This window comes from Fusarium tjaetaba (assembly GCF_013396195.1).
Source record: "Fusarium tjaetaba strain NRRL 66243 chromosome Unknown NRRL66243_c0000103, whole genome shotgun sequence".
Classification (NCBI taxonomy): Eukaryota; Fungi; Ascomycota; class Sordariomycetes; order Hypocreales; family Nectriaceae; genus Fusarium; species Fusarium tjaetaba.
The window spans coordinates 247,025-269,493 of record NW_023501299.1 but is presented as its reverse complement, the minus strand read 5'-3'; the positions used below and the strand labels follow the sequence as shown (position 1 = coordinate 269,493).

Below are 22,469 nucleotides of genomic sequence, written 5' to 3'. Positions count from 1 at the left end.
CTTGGCTCGATCTCACAACCACGCTTCGTCCCCAACTTCTTTTTGTACGCAGCCGTTGCTTCCACCCGCTTTGGTTTGTTAGACCAAGAGGCCAACTGTCGTTAACCGATAGACGTGCTCGAGTTCCCAGGCCCGTTTCGCTTAACTTGGGATAGAACCACGATCTTCATCCCGAAGCTCGAAACGAATCTCGAGGCAACTTCGCTCAGCCTTACACCCCCTACAACTACGACACCCCATAAACCATATCACGGCGAATAACATGGGCTATCTCTACACCACTGCAGGCTACGCCCTGCTCTTTGCCGTTGCCTACGTTATATACCAACTATCTCAAGGCCAGCGAACTGGAAGTCAACCACGGGCTCAGATCAAGCCGGCCAAGAGCTCGCAGGCGGAGACTCGTAAGGAAGACCGCAAGAAGAAGCAGCGCCAGGAGGCCTTTGCATCAGAGGCACAGGAGGCTTCCAAGAAGCCCAAGGTTGAATCAGAGACCAGTGCTTGGACTGGTAGTGCGAAGGACAAAGATGACAATGTCGACAATCGCGAATTTGCCCGGCAATTGGCAAAGGCCAAGGAAGGCACCAAGTTTGCTGCCAAGTCTGATGCTGGCAAGCAGCGAGAGAAGTCTGTCAAACAGTCCCGCGCCAATAAGGTGGCCAGCGCCGCCGAGGAGAAGGGGTCGGCTCCGTCATCTACCACTGGTGCCGATGGCGATGATGATCAATCCCCTGTAACCTCACCTGAGGTCGGTCCCGCAGTCGCAGTCGCAGGCGATGTTTCCGACATGCTCGAGACCGCTCCTACTCGCCCAACCGTTCTTCGTCTCACCGACACCGAGCCCAAAAAACAGAACAAAAAGACCCCCAAGGTGGAAGCTCCTGTTGAGACCAAGAAGCAGCGCCAGAACCGTAAGAAGGCCGAGGCGGCCAAAGCAGCCCGTGAGGAATCCGAGAAGGAGCGAAAGCTTCTCGAGGAGAAGCAACGCCGCGCCGCTCGCATTGCTGAGGGACGCGCTGCTAAGGACGGCTCCCAGTTCACTGCTGCCCAGGGCAAGTCATCCGCTTGGAAGGAGGGAGCTCCCAAGGCCCCCGAGGCTGCCCAGACGAATGGATTTCATCAGCCACTCGACACATACGAGGAAGCTCCCGCTTCTGCCGTCAATGCCCCCAAGAGTACCGACCGCAAGTGGATGGAGTCTCTACCTTCTGAAGAGGAGCAGATCCAGCTCCTCCAGAACGATGATGACTGGAGCACTGTCAAGACCAAGTCTAAGAAGGGTGCTAAGAATGCCACTTCAGTTGGATCTGGCGACGAGGCTGCGGCCCGCCCCGCCGTCCAACCCAAGCAACCCACCGGGCCTAACAAGGCTTCCCAGCCTTCTCAGTCATTTGGATCTTTCTCGGCATTGACTACTAAGGGCGATGCTGCTGAAGAAGAGGAGGAAGAAGAATGGGATGTTTAAGAGGAGCAGCCCCAGGTGGATGCATTGCGTGTCTCTGAGGCATGCCATTACACTTTCCTTGTCACTTGTCTGTAACTTGACTATTTCATTTTCCTTTCCACCAACGAATTTCTGCCATAATTTGGATCACGGGGCAGTGTGCCGTCCGAACACGTGCCAAGACGTTGATGGAGTGCGACAGCACAAGCGTTTGCGGTTGGGAGTTCAGGGTTTACGGTCAAATTTTCGACGAGGCGAGGCTGGCCATTCCAAAGGTGGCCATTGAAAGAAAACACCGACGGAAGCAGTTCACATTCATGGACAAAAAGCAAGGGTTCATGTTGGCCGTGGAAAAAGAAAAGCCTGCGGTTAATGACTGCATTGGTGGATGATGCAAGGCCAGTATTTGGAAGAAAATTGGGAAGTGTATTGATAGTCGAATCGATTGTTTGCGACAGTTTGTCGGTCCAAATAAGAAGCCAAATGAAGCATCATCAGCTACGACTCAAGTACTTGAAGTGGTGTCTATGAAGGTAAATTGGGTAAAGTCCACGTGTTCCCTTGAACTCTCCGCGATCTCTGGGAGTTGCAAGTTGAGGTAAGGGAAACTAGTTCGGGGAGTTAGGATCCATGCGTTGAATCTTACCCAAGCTAGCCAGGTCATAACATGTCTAGTAGGTATGGAGTAGTCGTGCCCCGAGGAATGTGGAATGCAAGGCGCTTCTTGAACAAGAGAAGTTCGAGGTAAGGGATCGAGTCTAGATTTGATAGCTTGTATCAACTCCAGCTTAGGCACCCTAGCCAATGGCATTGAGAATGGCACCCTTCAACACAAATATGTCTTTTCCTGATCACACGAATGCTCTGCTTTGTTCACCGCTTCATGCGGCCCATGCATGGCCATTACATATGTTGCGGCGTGTAGCGTGCATATTGAAGACGACTATATACTACATAGTGCATTGTCGGATGTACATTGGAATGACCAGGGACTAATTTACCAAGTTACTACATAGTATCGACTTACAGGGCACGCCAGACCTGGGCCGTTGCATCTTACATATGTTAGCAGATAGTGTGAATTAGATACTACTTGTATCTAGTATCTGCAAGCGAGCATATTCCTGTATGTTATGGTGTTCAGTGTGGTGAGAGAATTGGGGTGTGAATCGATTCTCGCCGTGATAGGTCTGCTCATAATCGTGTTCGGAGATGCCAAGCCGGGTGGAGAGGGGAAAACGCAAGAATTGGGCCGAAGAGAGAGGAAGAGAATGAGGGGGCCGAGCCGGAAGACGGAAGCGAGCTGCGGGGGCACGACGTGCAGTTGCGGGATGAGGAAGCAAGCCAAGTGTATCTATCCATGACGAAAGACAAGAGAACACGGGTGGAAGAGCCGGCAACTTTGCAGACATTTTGCAGACATTTTGAGTTATTTATGTGGCAGACCTTATCATTCATTATCAGGCGTTTCCTGACTTTGCGGGATCGGGCAACGTATGGAAGGCAATTAATTACATTTTCGTTAAATTATCTGATCAAACTACATAGTACTTACTTAAGTAGTTTATAACTGTCACAAAGACGTCGTATACACAGATCTGCTGCTAGTTTACGGAGTAGTGCAGTGGTACACCACTGTATGTAGGTATTGGCAAGGATTACTGAGTCTCAAGTGAGAGAGTTGTTGTTATCTGAGAGTGGACCAGTCATAGACAACTACTAGGTAGCCTGAACTGATGTGAATTTCGCGGTCAAGAACCAACACCAAAGACGTCACGAATTACCTAGTTTAACTACCCTAGTTAAACTCTGCGAACCTGCAGAGTACGGTACGGTGCTACGTTGCTCGGCGTAAAAGTTAGAACATAGCGTAGTTTGTTTTTACCGCGCAACGGTGGCTTGGCTGGCGGTCGAGAGTTTCGTGCATTGCTTCAAGTTATCAGCTAAAACAAACAAATGGGAGATCCCGTCTGAGACCGGATGTTGCATTGGGACATTTATAGACTGATTACGATAGACAATGATGGCATCAGAGGTAGCATCGGCAAGTAATTGATTGATTGGGCTTGTGGTAAAGCAATTCTGCCCAGTCTGCTGGACCGGGCGTCACGATTCGGCCCTCAACTTGATATGTACAGTACTCCGTAGTAGGTAGACATTACCCGTCCAAGCCAGAGATGCTGATGCCGAGAACAACTCCTCTCTCTGAATTCCCCAATCATTTCAACAGCCCCAACCCCCCTGCACTGAAGAAGTCTCAGATGGTCCAGGCCGCTGCACCCGCTCGCTCGATCCATCCATGCCTTTCCTGCACCCATGCTCGTCCATTAGTACGTTCCCCACCCAGCTCCGACCAAGCGGGGGATTATTATGTAGTAGCGGAGGACAGGAAGACCTCGACTGCTCGACTCTAGGTTGGTACCTGGATCATTGGTGGACTTGAGCATATGCTGGAGGTCCCTTGTGTCTTTGCCCCCTGCACGTTTGGCGGTGATCCATGTGGTATTCGATGAGATGGGTGCGCCTCTTCCCCCCCGGTCTCCTTGATACAGAAACAGAAACAACTAGATATTCAACATGGTAAATGGCTTCACCCCGAAGACCTTGAATCAATGAATTGGGCTTATTGTGCATGGCAATGTTCTTCTGATCCTGGCTGGGTTGCATAGTTTGGTAGTATGCTGTCGTCTTGGCTCGGCTGACTCTGCCAATACAACTCCTCTCCATTTCCCCTGGATCTTTAATTACCAGCCTGCCCCCCATTTTATCGTCGACCAAATCCTTGACGTTTACCGCAAAGAACTGTAGCGTGCTGCAGCTGTGGCCTTCTGCAACTAATCCAGGCTACCTACCTCATCTATTCATCTGCATACGACCAGCCTGCGCCATTTCCAACTGGTCGTCGACGCTGTATCCGTCCGTATTATCGTACCTCGTTTGTAGTCGGTCTAGGACTTGGTTACTATAGCACCTCTTTAGTCCATCACCGCCGCCACCCTAAAAGAACCCTCGTCTCCTGTCCTGTCCTCCCACCAAGTCCGATCCCGTACGGACCTGACCTGACGGGCCGCGACAGCAGCAGTCGTCGTCATAAACCCTGCGTTACCCACAAATATATGAGATTGGGGAACCTTCCTTCCTAGCTCTGGCTCCCTCAGACCGTATTTCACTCTCTGGTCGTTCATATCTCGTTATCTCGTTATACGGTCGACCCATTCCGTTTTCCATCTCAGCCTCTTTACTAACCCGCACTATCATCTGTGCCCATTGAGTGCCCTGTGCAATCCCCTACCCACCTACCTAGACAAAAACCCAGTGACCACCCCGTTTTATCTACAGTGTCTAGTGCCCGCCTCAACTCTCTGTGAAACGTCGTCTCGCGCCCCTTTTATCACCCACGATACCCTTGGTAGTCGGTCGATCACTCCCCTAAAACAGAGAGACAAAGGGAAAGGGAACGAGCTCCAGGGCTAGCTGTCACTTGTTTTGGTTGACAGAATTGCGTTCTCATTCTCATTCTCATTCTCATTCTCTCACATTCCTGTCCTTCAACTTTTAGGACCAAAGGGGTCCTTTTCCAAAGGGGGGACTCGTTAGCCAAGTTGGCGTCTGTCTCTCTCGCTCACTCACTCACTGGGATCGGCAGAGCACCAGAGCAATAAGCCCCAAACAGCAAACGTCTCCGGTCGCTCAGGAACGCCTCTTACGAACTTAACCTCCAACGACCGGCCCCTTCGGTTTCAGCTTTACGGCCACCTTCAAGCAAAGACGAAGCGTTTCTACTTTCACATACCTACATTCTTTGCCATTTGGCCATTGTGTTGCGCTACGTTGCGCTCTATTCCCCTTTGCGCACCGTTCTGGCCACTGCTGGCGTTGGCCTAGTCAGTACAGGCGCAGCGCCTCTTGCGCCCAAAAAAAGAACGACCACCATCTATCTCGCCAAGTCCAACCTCATTTACACCAGAGTCCTCCTCACCCTCACCAATTCTTGCTTTCAGCCTTACTCGTTTTCCTTCTCAATTCGGCTGTCCACCCTTCGGCATCGGCATCCTCGTCGGCTTCGACTATCAATCTGCTCATTCTTGGGCTGGACCCCTTTCTCTCCGCTCCCTTGCTTTATGTCTCCGTGTCTTTTGGTGTAACAATCGTCTTCCTCTGTCCATTGTTCTCTTCATATAATCGTGCTCGTCGTTTCATACGCATCATCCCAGTTGAAAGCCGGCCAAGCGAAGCAACTCTTATGCCCGGTACACTGTATACAAAGCGACGGCCACCAACATGTCTCTTCCCGTCGCAATTCAATCCGCTGTCTTCTATATTCTTGCCTGCACGCCATGCGCCCAAGTTCGACATCGGCAAAAGGTTCGTGAACAGTCTCGGAAGGAGCGCGAGGAGAAGGCCAAGGTAGTGGGCGAGCAACCTGATGTATACCAACATCCCTCACCGTTTAGTACAAACCCGTATTGGCAAGAGGAGATTAGTATGGGACCATCTTTACCACAAAAGAAATCTGCCAGCAAGAATTCTAGTCAGCGTGGCCTCACAAGTCAGGGCGGAGAGAGCAGTGCATTCAGCGTATCTGAGCAGACACATCAAGGAGGGAGCCGCATCAACTTTGGCGCTAGCAATTCCGTCATTGCGGAGGACGACAATCTCTCCGACGATTGGAACCGGCGACATGGATATCAGCGAGAGGATGAGGAGCTATGGGGCCAATGGGGCGGCCAAAAGTTCAAGGACGCCATATCAAAAGCACGAGATTCTGCCGGTCGATTAATCGAGTCTACACTCGGACTCGAAAAGGAGGTAACAGAACAGCAACGGCACGACTTTTACTTTCCGAAGAATCCTCCCATCAACGAGTACCACCCTCCCGTCGTCAGCAGCAAGATTCCTTCGCGAAATGCCCATCAATGGATGCTGCAGCCTCCACCGCCAGCCAAGGTCATGGAAGGCAAGGTGCCTGTTAGCCGGGCCGGAAGCTCAGGGAGCAAATCGAGCGGCAGGACATTGGTTGGAGACGATATGCAACTTGGCCGACTTGTTCACGAGAAGCTTGTCATGGAGAAGCTGAAGAAGGAAAACAGCAATCCTACCGAAACCGAACTCATCGAATCCCTCTTCCTCAACCGCACCAGCCAGTCTCTCTCTGTCCACCGAACTCGAAGCCTTTCATTCGACACATCAGACGACTCGCTCGATAGTGGCTTCGCCAAGCGAAAGACACGCCTGCGACCGGTTGCCGCACCGCCAGGATACGATTCTTCTGATGATTCAGATTCTGACACGCCAATTCCATTCTCGCAAAGTGCTATGAACCCGGGAACCCGCCGAACACCCTCGAGTGCGGGACATGCCGCGCAACGACCAAAGCTCGAGACTATCATGAGCACAAGGTCTGCGACTGCCACCCGGATGTCCTCGAAGCGATCTAAGCGACAAAAGTCCACTCGATCCAAGAGGCTTTCAGGTGCTGCCTCCCCTGTTGGTGACGACACTGACTGAGTCGGATTCGCGTGAAACAAGCGCTCAAGCCACAGCGCAGAAGATACGACAACCCCACGTCCTCATTACCTCTTCAAGACCGTTTCACTCTTGCGACCTAACTCATTGCGGTCTTGTCTCTTCTCCGTTTCACATGTCTTGGTATCCTTTAGCATCGTTATCTTCACCGTCTTCTCCAGTACATTGTTTCAGCTCATGTTGTTTCACTTGTTTTATAAGCATTTATATGGGACCGGTTTTGGTTTAGCATTGGGCGGCATAGCACTTGGGCGTCGGAGCAGGTTACATGATTTATCTTTTCTTTGTCTTGGTTTTTGAAGCACCAAAAGGCCGGCGGCGAGACGTGCTTTCAAACTGTCGAATGACGTATAAATAACACTGCGGCTTCACTACGCAGCCTTAAAAGCAGAAGTCCTCAGCAAAACACCAGCTGAGATCGAAAAATAGCAAAATTGGTTTTAACAAAAAGACCCTACTTCCTTGTCTGTGAACTGCGACCTAGTGAAGGCCGAACCGATTTTAACTATTCCCTATGATTGAACGATTATGCATATCGGCCTTGTAGGTATCAGGTATCATGCTGTCATTTCCTTCCATCTCACAAACGCCGGCCGTGCTGTAGTTTTTCCCTCATGTTTCTTCCGCCTCCCAATCTCAAAGGTGCATGCCTCCTTCATTGTCGTCTGTACCTAAGTCTCGTATTCGTTCCTCTAGTGCCCTGCGAAGCTGCTCGTCGCTCAGACTTCCACCCTCTGGCCGACCGGCCTGACGATCCACCTGCACCTCGCCGTTTCGAATTGTCCCCGTCTGAAAAGTCCCATCGTTCCACGCATCGTGTCGATTCTCGTTGCCAGATGCCGCGGTACTAGCTTGAGTATCTCCATTGACAGCAGCCGCGTCTTCATCGTTCTTACTAGTTGTCTCATCCCGGTTCTGGAATTCCGTCCAGCCTAGTCCACGCTCTTCCACCTCTGCACGGATCAGAGCTATGCGCTCAGCCATGCGATCAATGACTTGTTCGTTCTCGCGAATAGCATCGATGCACTCCTGGTCGGGCCCCGAGGATTCACCGGACGGTGTGGTCTCTGTGCCCTCTGCAAATGGCTTGAGCTGGTCGTTGGAGTACTGAAGATGGGCGATCGAATTGCGGATTTCAAGGACTTTGAGGTGTAGCATGCCCACCGAAAGGTCCTTGAGGGCGGCGGCGAACCGTGCGGGGGCGATTGGTGTGGTGTCGGCGGATGTGGACGTGGAAGACATGATCAAATATGACGAGGGCCGCGTGAAGAGGTGTAGTTGGGGACGTGTAGGATATGGATGTAATGGTGGTTAGGGAGCTTCAAGAGATCCGCGGGGCAGTTGAATAATGGTGGGGTCCAAGCTTCTAAACGTCCTGTGTAGTGGCGGTACGGAGTACGTACCTTAGAGTTGATGATCCTTGACATGCTGTGACCAAAATTATCGGCCTCATGCGTCCAAGATTAATTCATGCACTAAGAGACACCATCAATCCATCGACTGTTCCCCTCGCCGTGGCTGCTGTGGTTTTATTCGAGCCGGTGGCTCTCTAGGGTGCATCTTGCGCATTCAATCATTCATTCACAATGAGTCTATTCGCCTGCCCCAATTCTTCGAGGGTGCTGCTAAGGTCTGCTCTCCAAAGAGCAGTATCAAAGGCATCAGTCTCTGCGGCCCAGCCGTTTGCGCCAGCCCGATGGATTTCAAGCTATGCGTCAAGGAATCGAAGCGGCCTTATACCGTCGTCCACTTGTTGTCGAAGTACCGTTTTTAGGAACAACAATAACTCGTACGAGACCCGACGAACGATATTCTTCGATAAGACGATCCGAAACTACGAGGACTTGCCGAGAGACTACCGAGACCAGGTCGGACTTCAGTTCGGAAGTAAGGACCTAAGCGATTCAGAGGTTGTGAAAGTGTTCGGAAGGGGCATCAATCCGAAAAGAGCGAACCAACTGCTGCGAATCCTCCACGGACGTCGGGTTGCTGGGACTCTCGACGATCCAGCCTTTTCGGTCCATACATCTTCATACACCAAGGGTCAGATTGCCAAGGGCCTCGAGTACCTACGAAAATCAGTAAAGGTTGATGAAGTGCTGAACGCGGGCCTCCGAGCTGAGGATGAGCTTGCACAACTTGAAGCGGAGAAGGAAGCAGCCAAGAAGCCGAAGCAAGCTTCCAAGAAGAACAAGGACGAGGCCGAAACTGCAACCGCTGAGCCATCTACTCCAGTTTATAAACCAGACCCCGTGTATGGCCACAGCAAACTTGACGAACTCCGGGCTCAGAATGTCGCAAAGCGGAAGGCGAGGGAAGCCCTCGAGGCAGAAGCACGGAAGGCAGCGGAGGCGAAAGGGGAGGTAAACTCTGGCACTCTGGCTAATCTCGACCACAAAGCGGAGAGACAGATCGCTAACCCCAAGATTGCTGAATACTATAAGAAGGCACAGTCTGACCTAGAAGCTCCTGTAGAACTCAAGACCTGGGAGCGGGTTCTTCCCTCCGCTACTCTCGTTGCTCTCGTCATTGGCTTCCTAGCTGCTGTAAGCACCGTTTATGAAGAACCTGCTCCCCGGTACCGTGTCTTTCCCGATATCTCTACTGCACATGCGACACTGGGAGCCATTGTTGCTGTCAACGTGCTTGTCTGGGCAGCATGGAAGGCCCCTCCTCTGTGGAGGTTACTTAACCGCTACATGATCATCGCTGTCGGTGCTGTTAAGCCAGTTTCCATGTTCACTGCACCCTTCTCTCACCAGTATTTTAGCCACCTGCTCATGAACATGGTTCCCCTCTTTCTCGTTGGATCCGCACTACATGAGGATATTGGCCGAGCCAATTTGCTTACCCTCTATGTGGGCTGCGGTGCGGTCGGCTTTGTGGGCAGTGTGGCTACATATGCTATGCGAGGCATGCTAGGCGTTACAACTTTGGGCGCCTCGGCAGCGACGCTGGGTGTTTGCGCCGCATACTTCTGGGAGCATCGTCTTGATGGCTACAGATTCTTTGGGCTACCCCAAGACGGTGTGCCGGGCATCATTTTCCTGGCGCTCATATGCGTTCCTCAACTTGCTGCCTTTGGTAAGACGGTCAAGTTGAAGATTGACATCGCATCGCATTTGTGCGGAATTTTGAGCGGTATTCTCGGCATGGAGCTGATCAACCGAACAAGAAGTGAGCGGGAGAAAAAGACGATCGATGTGGCTGGTACTCCCGTCCGAGCGGCACGATTGCCTCGATCTGATGAGTCAATTGAGGGATCTAACTAAGAGGAGATGAATTGTACGTTAATGTACTATATTGTTTTTGCTTGTCTGACACTAAACTGAATCTCTGCTTGTAAGATTCGGCATTGATGCGGAACATCGTGACATAAGATCTATATTTAAGGTCCCCACAGGTCGTTGATTTATGCGCGCTAAGTTGAAACAAGGACATGGCGCTTATCGCGCCTAGTACTTCTGCGCGGAAACGTGCCATCTCCACTTGTGGAAGTTAGTGGGGTTCGTGGCTCAGAACCCATGAAAGTGAACGGTCCCTCTAGCAACCGACCAAGGATTGAATTGTAGGGACGCAATAAAACTTCCACTGGGACCTCAATCCTATTTCATAAAAGGAATTGAGGCAACGTTGCCTAAGTTTGGGGCCTACAATTAGTTCAATTTGGCATCTCTTGTTGTCATTTGATTTGTTTGCACTGGAAACACCAATGCCCTACAACATATGCATCTACTGTTTGCTTTAGTTGCTTATATTGGATGCATGGTGCCCTTCATTTGGTCAGCTACACGCGATTTCGGCAACCTGGTTACCTGATGAAAACCACATTGAAACAACTCATCAGACACACTCTCAAGCACAGCTCAAGCTCGAAAGAATTTCCTCTTTATGGGTGAATCACGAGGTACGAGATACCGATGCGCTTATGACTGGCTTATACGGAGAGTGTATAGCATATTTCGTCCGATAGCATCACACCATAAGCGAAAACCGCAGGAACTAACTCGAGACTTTGTGATGGAGAAATATATGAATTCAACCCTTATAGATTCGCAGTCAGAGACATTAGTGAATATGGCGATTGAAAGAGCTTCGTGAGAAAGTCGTCATCTGCGTCACAAATAATCGGATTCGCACATGGCGGTCAATTTCGACATGAGTGGCAGACAGTGGCGCAAATTACATGCATATGGAGAAATGCTTTAGCCGATTTCGGAAACCACTCTAAAACCGAAACAATTAAACCTGCGTGGGAGCCATAGAGGTACTCCGTACGTGTATAAGGAGTACAGAGAAGTCAGTAAATCCACGGTCAGTGTTATGATGTGTTGGATGCCAGGAGAGAGAAAATGATTGCCTGATCCAATGGCAAGTTGGAGCTACTCGTTGGGCATTATTTGGCTCCCACACTCACTGCATGCAGTCCAAAATAAGCTAAAGTGAATCATCATACCAGCCCGTCGGTAAGGGCAATGTGAGGATAGGGGTGGTGTCGTATTTTGGTGTGTGGCCTAGTCTGCCAGACTCAATAAATACAGATAATACCTCAGTATTTGAAAATGTTTCCTAACCGTAGAAACCGGAAATTCGGAGGTCTAAACCACCTTACCTTAGCATTCGTTTCTCGGCAATTAAGTTACCATTGGCTCTAACACGCTGCCTTTCATGCAGGTTGCGTGTGCCTGCAGAATACTTTAGCCTATCACGGTCCACACACCAGCTGGCACCTTCAAGGGTCAGCGTTGAATGGCATTGCCACGACAAGACAGGGCAGAGCATAAGATCACAGCCTGAGCTGATGTCACCGCTCTTCAGACACATGAACACACTTAATTAATTGCTCTCTGTTCAGTAGAGTAGGTAAACATCAACAAACCAATCTCGAACACACTACAAGTTCTTATATACTTGACCCATCTTGATTGAGGTTGATAAAGGCCGGCCGGCTTCTTTCAAGTTTCTCTTGACTCCATTTATCGATCAAAAACCAGGATCACCTGCCAAACTCCGTCCGTCATCCAATCTGGGTGTGCGGGTGCGCACTTTTCCCCTAAGCTTCTGATATTAGTGGTGGCTGTGGCTTCAGCGCTAGTCGAGACTCGAGGGCCCTGGCATAAGGTAGAAACAGTACGGGAGTACGTTACGAAGGTGCAGTAGGTAAGGTTAGTACTTTACTTTGTGTTGTGTTGCTCCTCCTGCATCTGTAGCAGAAACTAAAGAGACAAGGGCATTGCAGCCACTGCTACACGCTAAGGCGGTACTCCCTTCCCCCCCGAAACCCGCTTTCTGGGTCTGAGGTGCATTCTGCAACTACAACTCTTCCGTCATTTCCCCCGGTTTAGGCTTTGATTTGCTTTGCCCTGTTCTGTTTTGCCTCCTTCAACTCGAACCTAAGTACTCAAATCACACTCAGCATTGAACATTTTCTCTCGCTTTTGCTCTTTCCCTGGTTCACTTGTGTTTTCCTACCCAGACCAGGACCAGCTACGGTTCTTTTCTTAATCAAAAACCGAGCATCGACTGCTTCCATCGGACTTAGATCTGCACCTTCTCTGCGCTTTTCATCCCGACTCGACTGCCCGCTGCGGGCAAAGACAAGCAACCGGCTACTTCTCCTTCTATCTTTTGCGCAATGAGGTAGAATTGGAGCAAACACACGCCTTTCCCACCCTTCCTCCCGGAAAACTTCACCCTTCGTTTGGAGGTGCTCGACTCTTACCGCACAATAGATACCTAGCTTAAGGTGCCTAACAAGAGGAGCAAAATGAGTCCCTCGAGCCCTCTATCTTTCGTCCCTGACGGAGAAAACTCAACACTCTCGTCGCCACTCTCCAACCTCTCCAGAACACCATCATTACCTTCGTCACCTGACATGCCCGATCCCACGAAGCGCTATCCATCTCCATCAACGACTGCATCGGGCCCGCACTCTCCAGACAAGACGTGTGACCTTCCATCTGAAGATGAAATTATCGCCAAACCACTCGATGATTCCACCTCAGGTCCACCGCCAGCCAAAAAGCGTCGTATATCTCCCCCGAAAGAACGTACTACCGAGTACCTAGATTTGATGAAACCCGAAGATGAACTCACTGCCGAGGACCGTGGCCAGTTGAAAAGGCTCATTGACACATTGCGCAAGAAAAAGAAGATCGTTGTCGTTGCTGGGGCTGGAATTTCAGTTTCAGCAGGAATCCCCGACTTCCGCTCATCCACTGGCTTATTTGCGACCGTCAAAACTCAGCATAACCTCAAGGGCTCTGGTAAACATCTGTTCGATGCTTCAGTTTACAAACACGATTCCACAACTCAGTCTTTCCATGCAATGGTTAGAGAAATGGCCACAATGACGAAAGCCGCAAAACCTACACCTTTTCATGAACTATTAGCATCACTGGCTCAAGAAGGCCGCTTATTACGCCTCTATTCACAAAACATCGACTGCCTTGACACCCAACTAGAGCCTCTGGCCACCGAGGTTCCTCTTAATCCCAAAGGCCCCTGGCCTGTTACAATCCAGTTGCACGGTGGTCTCCAGAAAATGGTCTGCACCAAATGCAATAATATCCGGGAATTCAACGGCGAGGTTTTTGACGGCCCAGAGGCTCCACTTTGTCCAACATGTAAAGATCTTGACGAAGTTCGGACCGCACATGCTGGGAAGCGAAGCCATGGCATCGGCAGACTACGACCACGATTTGTGCTCTACAATGAGTACAACCCAGACGAGGATGCCATCGGGAATGTTTCAAGCGCTGATCTTAAGGCCCGCCCTGATGCTGTATTGGTGGTTGGAACGACACTCAAGGTTCCTGGAACTCGCAGACTAGTGAGGGAGATGTGCCAAGTCACACGAGGACGAAAGAACGGTACTGCTATTTGGATTAATGTGGACGATGAACCCAAAGGCGTCGATCTGAAAAATTGCTGGGACATCGTAGTACGATCAAAGTGCGATGACGTGGCTCGATCTGCAGCGCTTCCTCCCTGGAATATCACCCTTGGGCAGGATTATGAGGTGTCTGAGGAAGACTTCTCCAAGAGCCAAGAGGATCGCAAACGCCTTAACTTCTTTGTTGAAATTCCGGTCAACTCTGTCTCACCTCATTCTGAAGAGCAAGGCACAGCGAAATCGAAGCAGGTCAAGCAGGTGCAAGGCATACCAACGCCCCATGCAAGCCCCAAGATATCAGCGATCAAAACCTCGGCGAAGACGATGCAGACCACGATATCTTTCGAGGGCAAGGTTACCACAGACCAGCCTGCACAACTCTCGAAACAACGCGGGTCCTCTAAACAAAACGGGCGCAAGAGAAAGGCCCCAGGTGGACACAAGGAGGCGCAACTTAAAAGTTTCAAGGCAACTAAAAATATCATCAGCCAAGAGAAGGCCGACGGATCTGCGCCAATCCCTCAGACGAAGCGGACTGTAACTGGCAGAGGGAAAAATCGCCATCCTTTGCCCTCTCAACGTCCCACGACTACGCCCCATAAAGAGATGTTGACTGACACCAAGGATCTGGATGAGAAGGTCCGTCAACGGGGAACTAGTTATCCTTCAACTCCGACCACAAAAATGAAGGGTACCATTTCTCCACGATCGTACCCTAACAACACGCGACATCTGATCGATTAAGACCAGAATCAGCACGACAGTATTTAGAGGGAACAGCAATGTGCAGATAGCCGATGTTATTATCTGTATTCTTTAGCATTCATGGAGTATGGGGTTGGCTGATACCAGATACCAGATATCAAGCTGCGGTCTCTGGGACCAACAACACAGGCAGCGAATGACTTATACTACTATCCAAGGACAGACTTGCATTATTTGGGACCAAGGTTTTGTCAACACCGAGGCAGCGGGTGCCCGGTTCGGCTTGGTTGAATAGAGGCGTTATATGGAAGAAGAGCCTTGCAGCTGGACAGCCAAGGTCAATTACATAGAGGCGGCAAGAGATGCGCCAGATTCGAATATTAATCTGATTATCGAAGCGTAACGAATGAGTAATGAAAGAGCAACGTCAATTGCGTGCTGAAATTATTATAGCTAATTCTCAAGAGGGGTTTCCCTGGGTATCATGTCATATCCTTCAGCGCCGTCATCCGCTTCCACCTGTAATAATCTACCATGCCAAAAGTCATGCTACGACTGAGCTCGCTTCAATCAATATGCACTTCGATTGTGTCTTGGGCCTCGATCTCGGCATCCTGCATCTCCACGTGCTCTTCAAGCCGCTCACCGTCCCACCAAAGAGATACCTGCTTATCTGAACCCACACTGCGCTGTTGACGGAAGTAGGAGATGAGCGTTTCCACAGTTGTCTCTGGGAGAATTTTGCAAGCCAGCGGTTCAACATCCCGTCCTTTGAGCATGATCACGAATCTGATTCTTTCGGCCGGCTTCTCCTCTTCCTCGCCAGAAAGTTCACCAGCGTCACGCTTCCGCTGGAGTTCCTGCTCCTGCTCCATCTTCTGGAAGAGTTCCGGAGTCCAGGCTTGCACGTTTATCGAAGACATGTTCTCTCTGAAGCCTGCGGACCCTTGACCGTCGCTCACAGCACGTCCATTGCCAATCGGGCGAATGCCCAGGCCAATCAGGGTGGAAGTGTTGTATACTTTCTTGTTGTTCCAGGTGAGAGTCACATCGTCCGCTTGTATGGAAACACCTTTACTCATTTGGTGTTTAACCCACGCATCTCGAGCTATGCGAAGAGGTTTGTTAAATAAAAACCTCACTTGCAGGGGTACAGTATGAGGAATCGTGCTGGTAATGAAAATGTTGAAGGCCTCTTTGGACTGCTCCTCAGACTTGTTAGCCTGAAGGGCCTGTTGGCGGGCGCGTTTCTCTTCGGCTTTTCGAATGTACTCTGCGAACTCATCCTCCTCCACTGCTGGTGGGCTTGGCTCCTTAGAAGGCTTAGAGGTCCGCTCCGCAAGTTCGATACTGCTACTTCCCGGCTTCGATGATAGGTCGCTCATGGGCTTAGGAGGTTCTGAGTCGGATTCCGAATCCGAGACAATCGTTATGGGATCCGTGGTTGGTTTGGTCTGTGGTTTGGGATCTTCTGTCTTCAGGTTTCGACTTGGAGTAGGGCGGTTACGAGTTGGCCCCAATCTTCGAGTTGGCGATGCATCTGGGAAAGGGTCTTCGTCTATGTCGAGTTGTGAACTAAGTATAGGCTTCTGGGCCGAGCTTGAGTCAAGCCTTGATCGTTTTGACGGAGGAGGAGTGACAAGTTCACTAAAAGAATCAGAACACGATGTTTGGCGATCTAGTTAGCAAGCATACCTGGTGCGATCCGCTCCATCGTGTGTCATCTGCTGATCGGTAACAGGAGTCCCCTCTATCCGTGCAGGCAAGGAGGGTAGACCATCGCTGACCTCAGGGCCAGGGTCCTTTTTGGTGAGCCCATCGCTATCCGAGGAGTCTTCTCGCGGTCGCTTCTCCCCAATGGCCTCAAGTCGTTTGCGCTCAGCTTCCTGCTCAGCTTCTCTATGTCTCCTCCAACGCCTTTGCTGATCAGCTGCCATGATAGGCGCCATCTCCTTTGAGCGGCGAAACAGAGAGAGGCCATCGTCGTCACTGTCCTTGGAATCCTCGGGTTGTGTTGGTTTTGGCGCTGCCCTGCGCAGCGCGGTGGGCTTAAAGGGGAGTTTCTTCATATTGGTCAAGAGCCTCTGATTAGCTTGCACGGAGTTTTGATGATAGCAAAGCGTCAGTTGTTCGCTCAGTTTTGTAGAGTAACAAAGCGACAGGGGCGCAAAAGGCGACACAGGACAGTCGGTTGCGTCTAAAGTAATCAAAAATCAATGAAGCTAGAGGTTGATGGGTCTTTCGTTGAAAGGCTTGAATTGCACTTTACACTTTACACGCCTGGAGCTGGTGGGATGAATGGAGGTTGCCTTGGCAAGAAATAGAGACCTGGCCCGCTAAAAATACCCTCGCTACGTGCCGCTGTAACGGGACGTTAGGCGGCTTCACAGCAGGCGTGATGCCCCACAGTGCGAAAAGACTCCGGCCTTAACAGCCACGACAAGGCATCAATCTTTCAGGCTAGACCCAGACAACTCCACAAGCTCTATTATCATAAACCATCAACGACACCCTGAACCTCTCAAACCGCCATCCTCCAAACGCCCCCCCAAGTCTTCACAATGGAGAACGGCGCTATCTCCCAGGGTGAGGGAAAAGACCCTTCAAGCTTCCTCAGTGACATCATCGGCAATCCTGTTACTGTCAAGCTCAACTCTGGCGTTGTTTACAAGGGTGAGTCTTCACCTCTTCACTCATCGATTTGACGATGCAGCTGAGCGCCTCACATGCGACGATACAGCGAATAGGATGGAGCTAACACTTGCAGGCGAACTTCAATCTGTGGATGGCTACATGAACATTGCCCTGGAAAAGACAGCCGAGTATGTCAATGGTCAGAAGCGTAGGGAATACGGTGATGCCTTTGTGAGAGGAAACAATGGTGAGTGCCGCTCTGTTATGGGCATAAATCTTGCTAATCGGCGCTGAAAGTCATGTATATTTCGGCAGACTCATGATTGGTCTTGAACAATGAATGACGGCTCGGTCTCTACATGTAGATTTATGATGAAACTTGTATCTACATCCTCTTCACTCTGGACCATCCAAACGTGACGTCCAGGCAAAGAAAGTGCACCCATGGAGCTCAACCTCACCGTTCTCGTTGAACGTGGCATCGCCCTCCTTGATGATCTTGTCGAACTTCTCTCTGAACAGTCGACGCTCCTCCCCTTGCCGAAGTTTGTTCCAGCTAAGTGTGTCGAATCTGTCCCACAAAGCATCAGGGGTCAACCAAATCGACCATGTGATTTTTTCGGTCTCGATGGGCGTGGAAAAGAATGGCTTCTCAGCTTCGGCTTGACGTTCGAAGACTTTCTTCCATAGCAAGTGTCGGAACCGAGGCTCGTTGTCCGCCTTTTCGTTGAAGTTGAGCTCGCTGAGCTCCTGCTCCCACTTTGTAGAGGCTGGCCAGCTTTCGGGGCGATTATCTGGGGTCTGTCATCAGTCACTCCGGAAGCGGCAAAAGGCCTGGGACATAATTACATTCTTCAGCATTCCAGATCAACCCCAGTTTGGCCCCAGGCTTGAGTACCCGATGTATCTCCTTGAGGGACTCCTCTCTGGCGAACCTTTGACTTGATTAGGGCTTATTGTTAGTCCTTTGAGGAACGACTTACCAGTGAAAGGCCTTCAAAACGTCAGTCTGATTTCTAGCTAAGTAGTGCTCTCTTTATACAAGGCATCTAGCTTACCTGAGCCACAATGCAGCCGTCAGCCCATCCATCTTCCACGTCCTTCATTTCAGCTGCCGTACCTGGCCGCACGTCTACTTTGGAGAGTTTCTTGGCAACAAGGGTGTTTCTCATCGAGTTCAACGGCTCTACGGCAATAATTTTGTATCCTTCCGGCCTGGCAGATAGAAGCTCAGTGAATTTGCCAGTGCCAGCTGCCAGGTCTAGGATATGGCGTCCAGATTGACCCTCGAGACCGAGATGTCCCAGAAGACTGGCGACAGCAGCAGGAGGGTAGGAGGGCCGGTGTGCGTCATAAGACTGGGCGTCATCAAAGCCTTTCGTCGCAATATCATGAATAGTCTGAGATGCCATTTTTGGTGTTGCTCTTGAACAGCTCGAAGTGGCTGGACAATCTGTCGTTGGTATTCAAGTATCTTCAATGAGACAAGCAGCTAATTCTGAGGGACTAAAGGGATGGATAGGTGTCGGAGATATCTTGGAGGCCTTTTATACAAACACCCAATGATCTTCCCCGCGCTTCTAGATCCTTGGGTACTGGTTCTCCAGAGTTCAATGATGTGATGGCACTAGATCTGATTCCCGATGTCGTTCCAGGACCCTAGATCCCGCGGGAACGAGCCGACGGATTTACGGCGGAGCCCCGACAGATTCAAAGCAACTGGAAAGCACCTCAATGACAATCAGAGAAATTGGACACTTGCAAGAATTCGTGATGATTTGCTAACTGCTCGACGATTCCGATATTAATCGCCTTTTCTCTGATCTGAGGACTCTGGGGTGCCCGCTTGGCATTGCCACGCTTCCCGTCGACGGCTTTCTCACGTGTGGCAAGGCATTTAGCTGCTCTATACTGAAGATGGTGTCTGATACCGAGTGTCCTTTCCCCTTCTCGAAAGCTTCTGTCTGGCTTACGGTAGATCCCGGCGGTGTTTGTTCTGGCGTGATGAAGTCATCGTTGCAACTGCTAGATGATCTAGAATCCGTATGGTTGCAGTTTATCTGTGAATTTGGTCGGACAATTGAGTCAGCTTGAGTCTTTGTCACTGAACTAGCTGAGTCGGAATGTTCTTGCTGGCTCTGGATGCCCTCTGTTGAGACAATGCCATCCTGCTGAGATGTCCTTGTAGATGTCGGGTAGCTTGGCGTCGTTTCGGAGTTGAGTGCGTCTGATAGACATTCAGATGACCCTATGTCTATCATTTTCCCCTTTCCTTTGGATATTCTGATGCGCCGACCAACTTGAGTTGTTACTGGTGTGAGTTGGCATGGCCCAGGCGAATTTGGCCTTGAGATCCAGATGCCCTCCACCTCGACGCCGCTCAGAATAGCACGAACACCAAAAGGGATCTCGGGAGCTCGCATGTTTTCGATACCGCAACGTGACATGAGGGACATTCGTGCGCGCTTCTCCTCGTCAATAATCTCAAGACGGCGTATGGCTCGGTTAGACCACCATAGTTTCACAAGTCCCATGGCGAAAACAAGAACAATGCAGCACCCAAGAACCTACGACTTGCAGTTAGTCTTTGGAACGATACTTTTCAGGTGTCCCTGGAGAATACTAGAAGTCAAATATCCATGGTTAGTTGGATATACGTACGAAAGTCATCTCTTGCCAAAGCTCCCAGTCCACAAAGAAGGCAGTCATGATGAGGCTTGATACTATGAAGACTAACAGGGCTCCAAAGGAAACAGAGTACAGGATATGCTTCAACTTTTCAAAAACATTCAGACGATTCGGATGTTTGAAAGGCTCCAAAATTGTAACATGACAATCCAAGTTCCAAAAATGAGAGTGAATGGGTGATGCGTGGTAACGGCTTCGGGTGAGGAAGCAACAAGAAAGCCAAGCTCTAAACGAGCCTCGTGAGTGCCATAGCCAGATTAGCACGTGTCATTGTTGGTCGAAACTGTTGGGGAGTGCAAGTGCGATGAATCGTTTGGAAGTCACCAATATTCACTGACATCCATAGGCAGGTGCGGATAGGTAGTGGCCAGTGCCACTCGGAGAATGAACCAGCAGCTCTGCGCCGTTTCGGTAAACACCTTGGCTGGTACTATCTAAATGAAATGGAGCAGGGTATGCATGTTAATAAGACTTTTACTAGAGTTCAGAGAACATATCCTACTCAAGGAAGATGCCAGTCAATACCAGTTGGGCGAGCGAGCCTGCATGAGGCGTCAAGGCTCTTCTCGAATACACATGGTCAGTCTGAGCTAGACAGATTACCTACGAGACAGGAGAGAATGAAAGTAAACGATTGTAAGTTACGAAGGCTGTTTGCCCAGGTTGTTTGGTATAGATACCTAGGATTGAGCCAAGGATATAGTACCAGGTGTTCAATCAGAAGGAAAACAGCAATAGACAAACTAAACACTCCATCAACCGTCGTTGGCATGCTAGTAAGCGTTAACCTAGTCTAATCTAGTATTCGGAGCATTGAAACATGTTTCGGATAGCAACAGATTCCCGCCAAGTTGGCATAAGTTACCGTATTACACGGGAAGACGTGAGGGAAGAGACCTATGTCTTTTGAAGCAGCGGTAAAGCAGGCACTTTGAGGTTAGTCTACTAGCATGTCTACTAGCATGCTCAAACTTTATCCCATATATCCATGACTTTGGGAGTGCTCAGTTGAGTCTTTGAGAGGCACTTCGTGATAACTAGATACCCAGATAAATAAGCCCCAGGAAGCAAAAAAGTCTAAGACTTAAAAAAGAGAATGCCAAATCAAACCCACCAAAGAGTCATGCAAGTCTAGGCTAACTTGGCTAATAAATATTTTTGTCGCCTACGAACAAGCGCCTACATAAACTTTCTGGCCTCCTCTGAGGTAGGTATGGTAGTATGCATGCTGGGTGTTGACTGCAATGAGAAGCATGCGATTGTTGTCTCGCCTGAGTCATGGAAACAAATCTTCCATCAGGTCTCTTCGAAAAGAATGCCCTGACAGTACAGTAAGCTGAGAAAAAGTTTAAAGATGTGAGTCTGTCCAATCACAATTGGATCATGTCACCATCGGCGTCGGGTGCAATCAAAGCCCGGGACTTGAAATCGGCCGGGTGTTGGTGGGTCACTGGCAACACCGATTCAAGGCCGGATCGGCGTTTCGGGTCCTCTCAAGGGAGGAGGCATGTTCTGAGGATCGATCCACCATTCGGATATCCCGGACATTGGCTCTGAACCACTTTACCACTGTTGCAATCAGAGACTATCACCACCAAAAGTGTTGTCTGCACGTATGAGGAGATGGCCAATTAAAGAGAAAGTCAAAACCAGTCCTGACATCAAGACCTTGCGTTAGCGACCACCAACTTGGAATCAATGAGCCCTTGAAACAGTGTCTCTTGGCGGAATTGGACCTGAATCAGGGAACCATCACCAAGTCGTCATAGGGACCGGACCATCAAACCTCCAACATCTAACTTTCACCATCCCAAACAGGATCGGGCACGTTATCTTGGAACAGAAACGGAACAGGGTGCCGCAACGTTGCCAAATTCGGGACAGATGCCGTGCCGGGTTAATTGCAGACATGATTGCCATCTCTCCTGGGAGTCTGCCTTGGTTGGTGAGGTGTCGATCAGGATGTCCTCCGCGTGCTGCAAGCCTTGATTCAGGTGATCTACTTACTGTATGTATCGCGTCGCCAGCATCGCTATCTGATCACAGTGTCGGGTGTCGTATTGGAGATTATCAGCGGCCCGGATCTTGCTTGTTGCGATTCCTGGTGTGTGAGCTGTTGTTGTGCCATGCCAATAGGATCGTTGTTGGACGATGGACCCGATGACGGCAAGCGTTTAACCCTTCCAGTCTTGGCAATTGTTGGTGTCAATCAAGTCCCTGAACTCTGGGGGGGGCCAACCTGGGACCTGACCCTAGCGCTGTGCTGATCTGCTGGCGATGCTCGGCTGACATGCAGTTTGTAAGATGGCTGTGCTGTGTACTTACGATACGCTGCAATGCCCAGCCAAGCAGAGCAGCAGCCGGCGCGATTCTCAAATGGCAGACAATGCTTGTTAGCCTTTTAGTGCAAATAGTTGATGCTTGTTTTTGCCAGTCGGTCATTATGTTTTGGAAACACTGAATGATAGATATATAGGTAGATAGATACAACGGACCAAATAGTAACAAGATGCCGAGGTCCTCCTCAACCATCTCAGACCCAACATCGCCCTTATACATTTGTGGACTCTGAATCGG

The 22,469-nt window shown here is 50.1% G+C and overlaps 8 protein-coding genes across 8 annotated transcripts; 5 read left to right on the top strand and 3 right to left on the bottom strand.

The window, feature by feature from the left end:
* Positions 1-262: 262 nt before the first annotated feature.
* Positions 263-1,465, top strand: FTJAE_5405 (uncharacterized protein; the record flags this gene model as incomplete). Its single annotated transcript, XM_037351909.1, has 1 exon — positions 263-1,465. The coding sequence occupies one exon, from the start codon at positions 263-265 to the stop codon at positions 1,463-1,465; it is 1,203 nt and encodes a 400-aa protein (XP_037207568.1).
* A 4,260-nt stretch (positions 1,466-5,725) lies between these two features.
* On the top strand, positions 5,726-6,952 carry FTJAE_5404 (signal peptide-containing protein; the record flags this gene model as incomplete). The annotated part of the gene is made up of 1 exon (XM_037351908.1): positions 5,726-6,952. One exon carries the CDS (start codon positions 5,726-5,728, stop codon positions 6,950-6,952), a length of 1,227 nt encoding a protein of 408 aa, XP_037207567.1.
* Positions 6,953-7,606: 654 nt separating this feature from the next.
* On the bottom strand, positions 7,607-8,212 carry FTJAE_5403 (uncharacterized protein; the record flags this gene model as incomplete). Its single annotated transcript, XM_037351907.1, has 1 exon — positions 7,607-8,212. The coding sequence occupies one exon, from the start codon at positions 8,210-8,212 to the stop codon at positions 7,607-7,609; it is 606 nt and encodes a 201-aa protein (XP_037207566.1).
* A 344-nt stretch (positions 8,213-8,556) lies between these two features.
* FTJAE_5402 (mitochondrial rhomboid protease) lies at positions 8,557-10,242 on the top strand (the record flags this gene model as incomplete). Its single annotated transcript, XM_037351906.1, has 1 exon — positions 8,557-10,242. One exon carries the CDS (start codon positions 8,557-8,559, stop codon positions 10,240-10,242), a length of 1,686 nt encoding a protein of 561 aa, XP_037207565.1.
* Positions 10,243-12,737: 2,495 nt separating this feature from the next.
* Positions 12,738-14,609, top strand: FTJAE_5401 (NAD-dependent histone deacetylase; the record flags this gene model as incomplete). Its single annotated transcript, XM_037351905.1, has 1 exon — positions 12,738-14,609. One exon carries the CDS (start codon positions 12,738-12,740, stop codon positions 14,607-14,609), a length of 1,872 nt encoding a protein of 623 aa, XP_037207564.1.
* A 527-nt stretch (positions 14,610-15,136) lies between these two features.
* Positions 15,137-16,639, bottom strand: FTJAE_5400 (ubiquitin; the record flags this gene model as incomplete). The annotated part of the gene is made up of 2 exons (XM_037351904.1): positions 15,137-16,217; positions 16,266-16,639. 2 exons carry the CDS (start codon positions 16,637-16,639, stop codon positions 15,137-15,139), a joined length of 1,455 nt encoding a protein of 484 aa, XP_037207563.1.
* A 492-nt stretch (positions 16,640-17,131) lies between these two features.
* FTJAE_5399 (u6 snrna-associated sm lsm6) lies at positions 17,132-17,498 on the top strand (the record flags this gene model as incomplete). Its single annotated transcript, XM_037351901.1, has 2 exons — positions 17,132-17,243; positions 17,338-17,498. 2 exons carry the CDS (start codon positions 17,132-17,134, stop codon positions 17,496-17,498), a joined length of 273 nt encoding a protein of 90 aa, XP_037207562.1.
* Positions 17,499-17,600: 102 nt separating this feature from the next.
* Positions 17,601-19,913, bottom strand: FTJAE_5398 (2-heptaprenyl naphthoquinone; the record flags this gene model as incomplete). Its single annotated transcript, XM_037351900.1, has 6 exons — positions 17,601-17,998; positions 18,054-18,139; positions 18,188-18,213; positions 18,263-18,604; positions 19,088-19,771; positions 19,866-19,913. 6 exons carry the CDS (start codon positions 19,911-19,913, stop codon positions 17,601-17,603), a joined length of 1,584 nt encoding a protein of 527 aa, XP_037207561.1.
* Between the last annotated feature and the right edge of the window lie 2,556 nt (positions 19,914-22,469).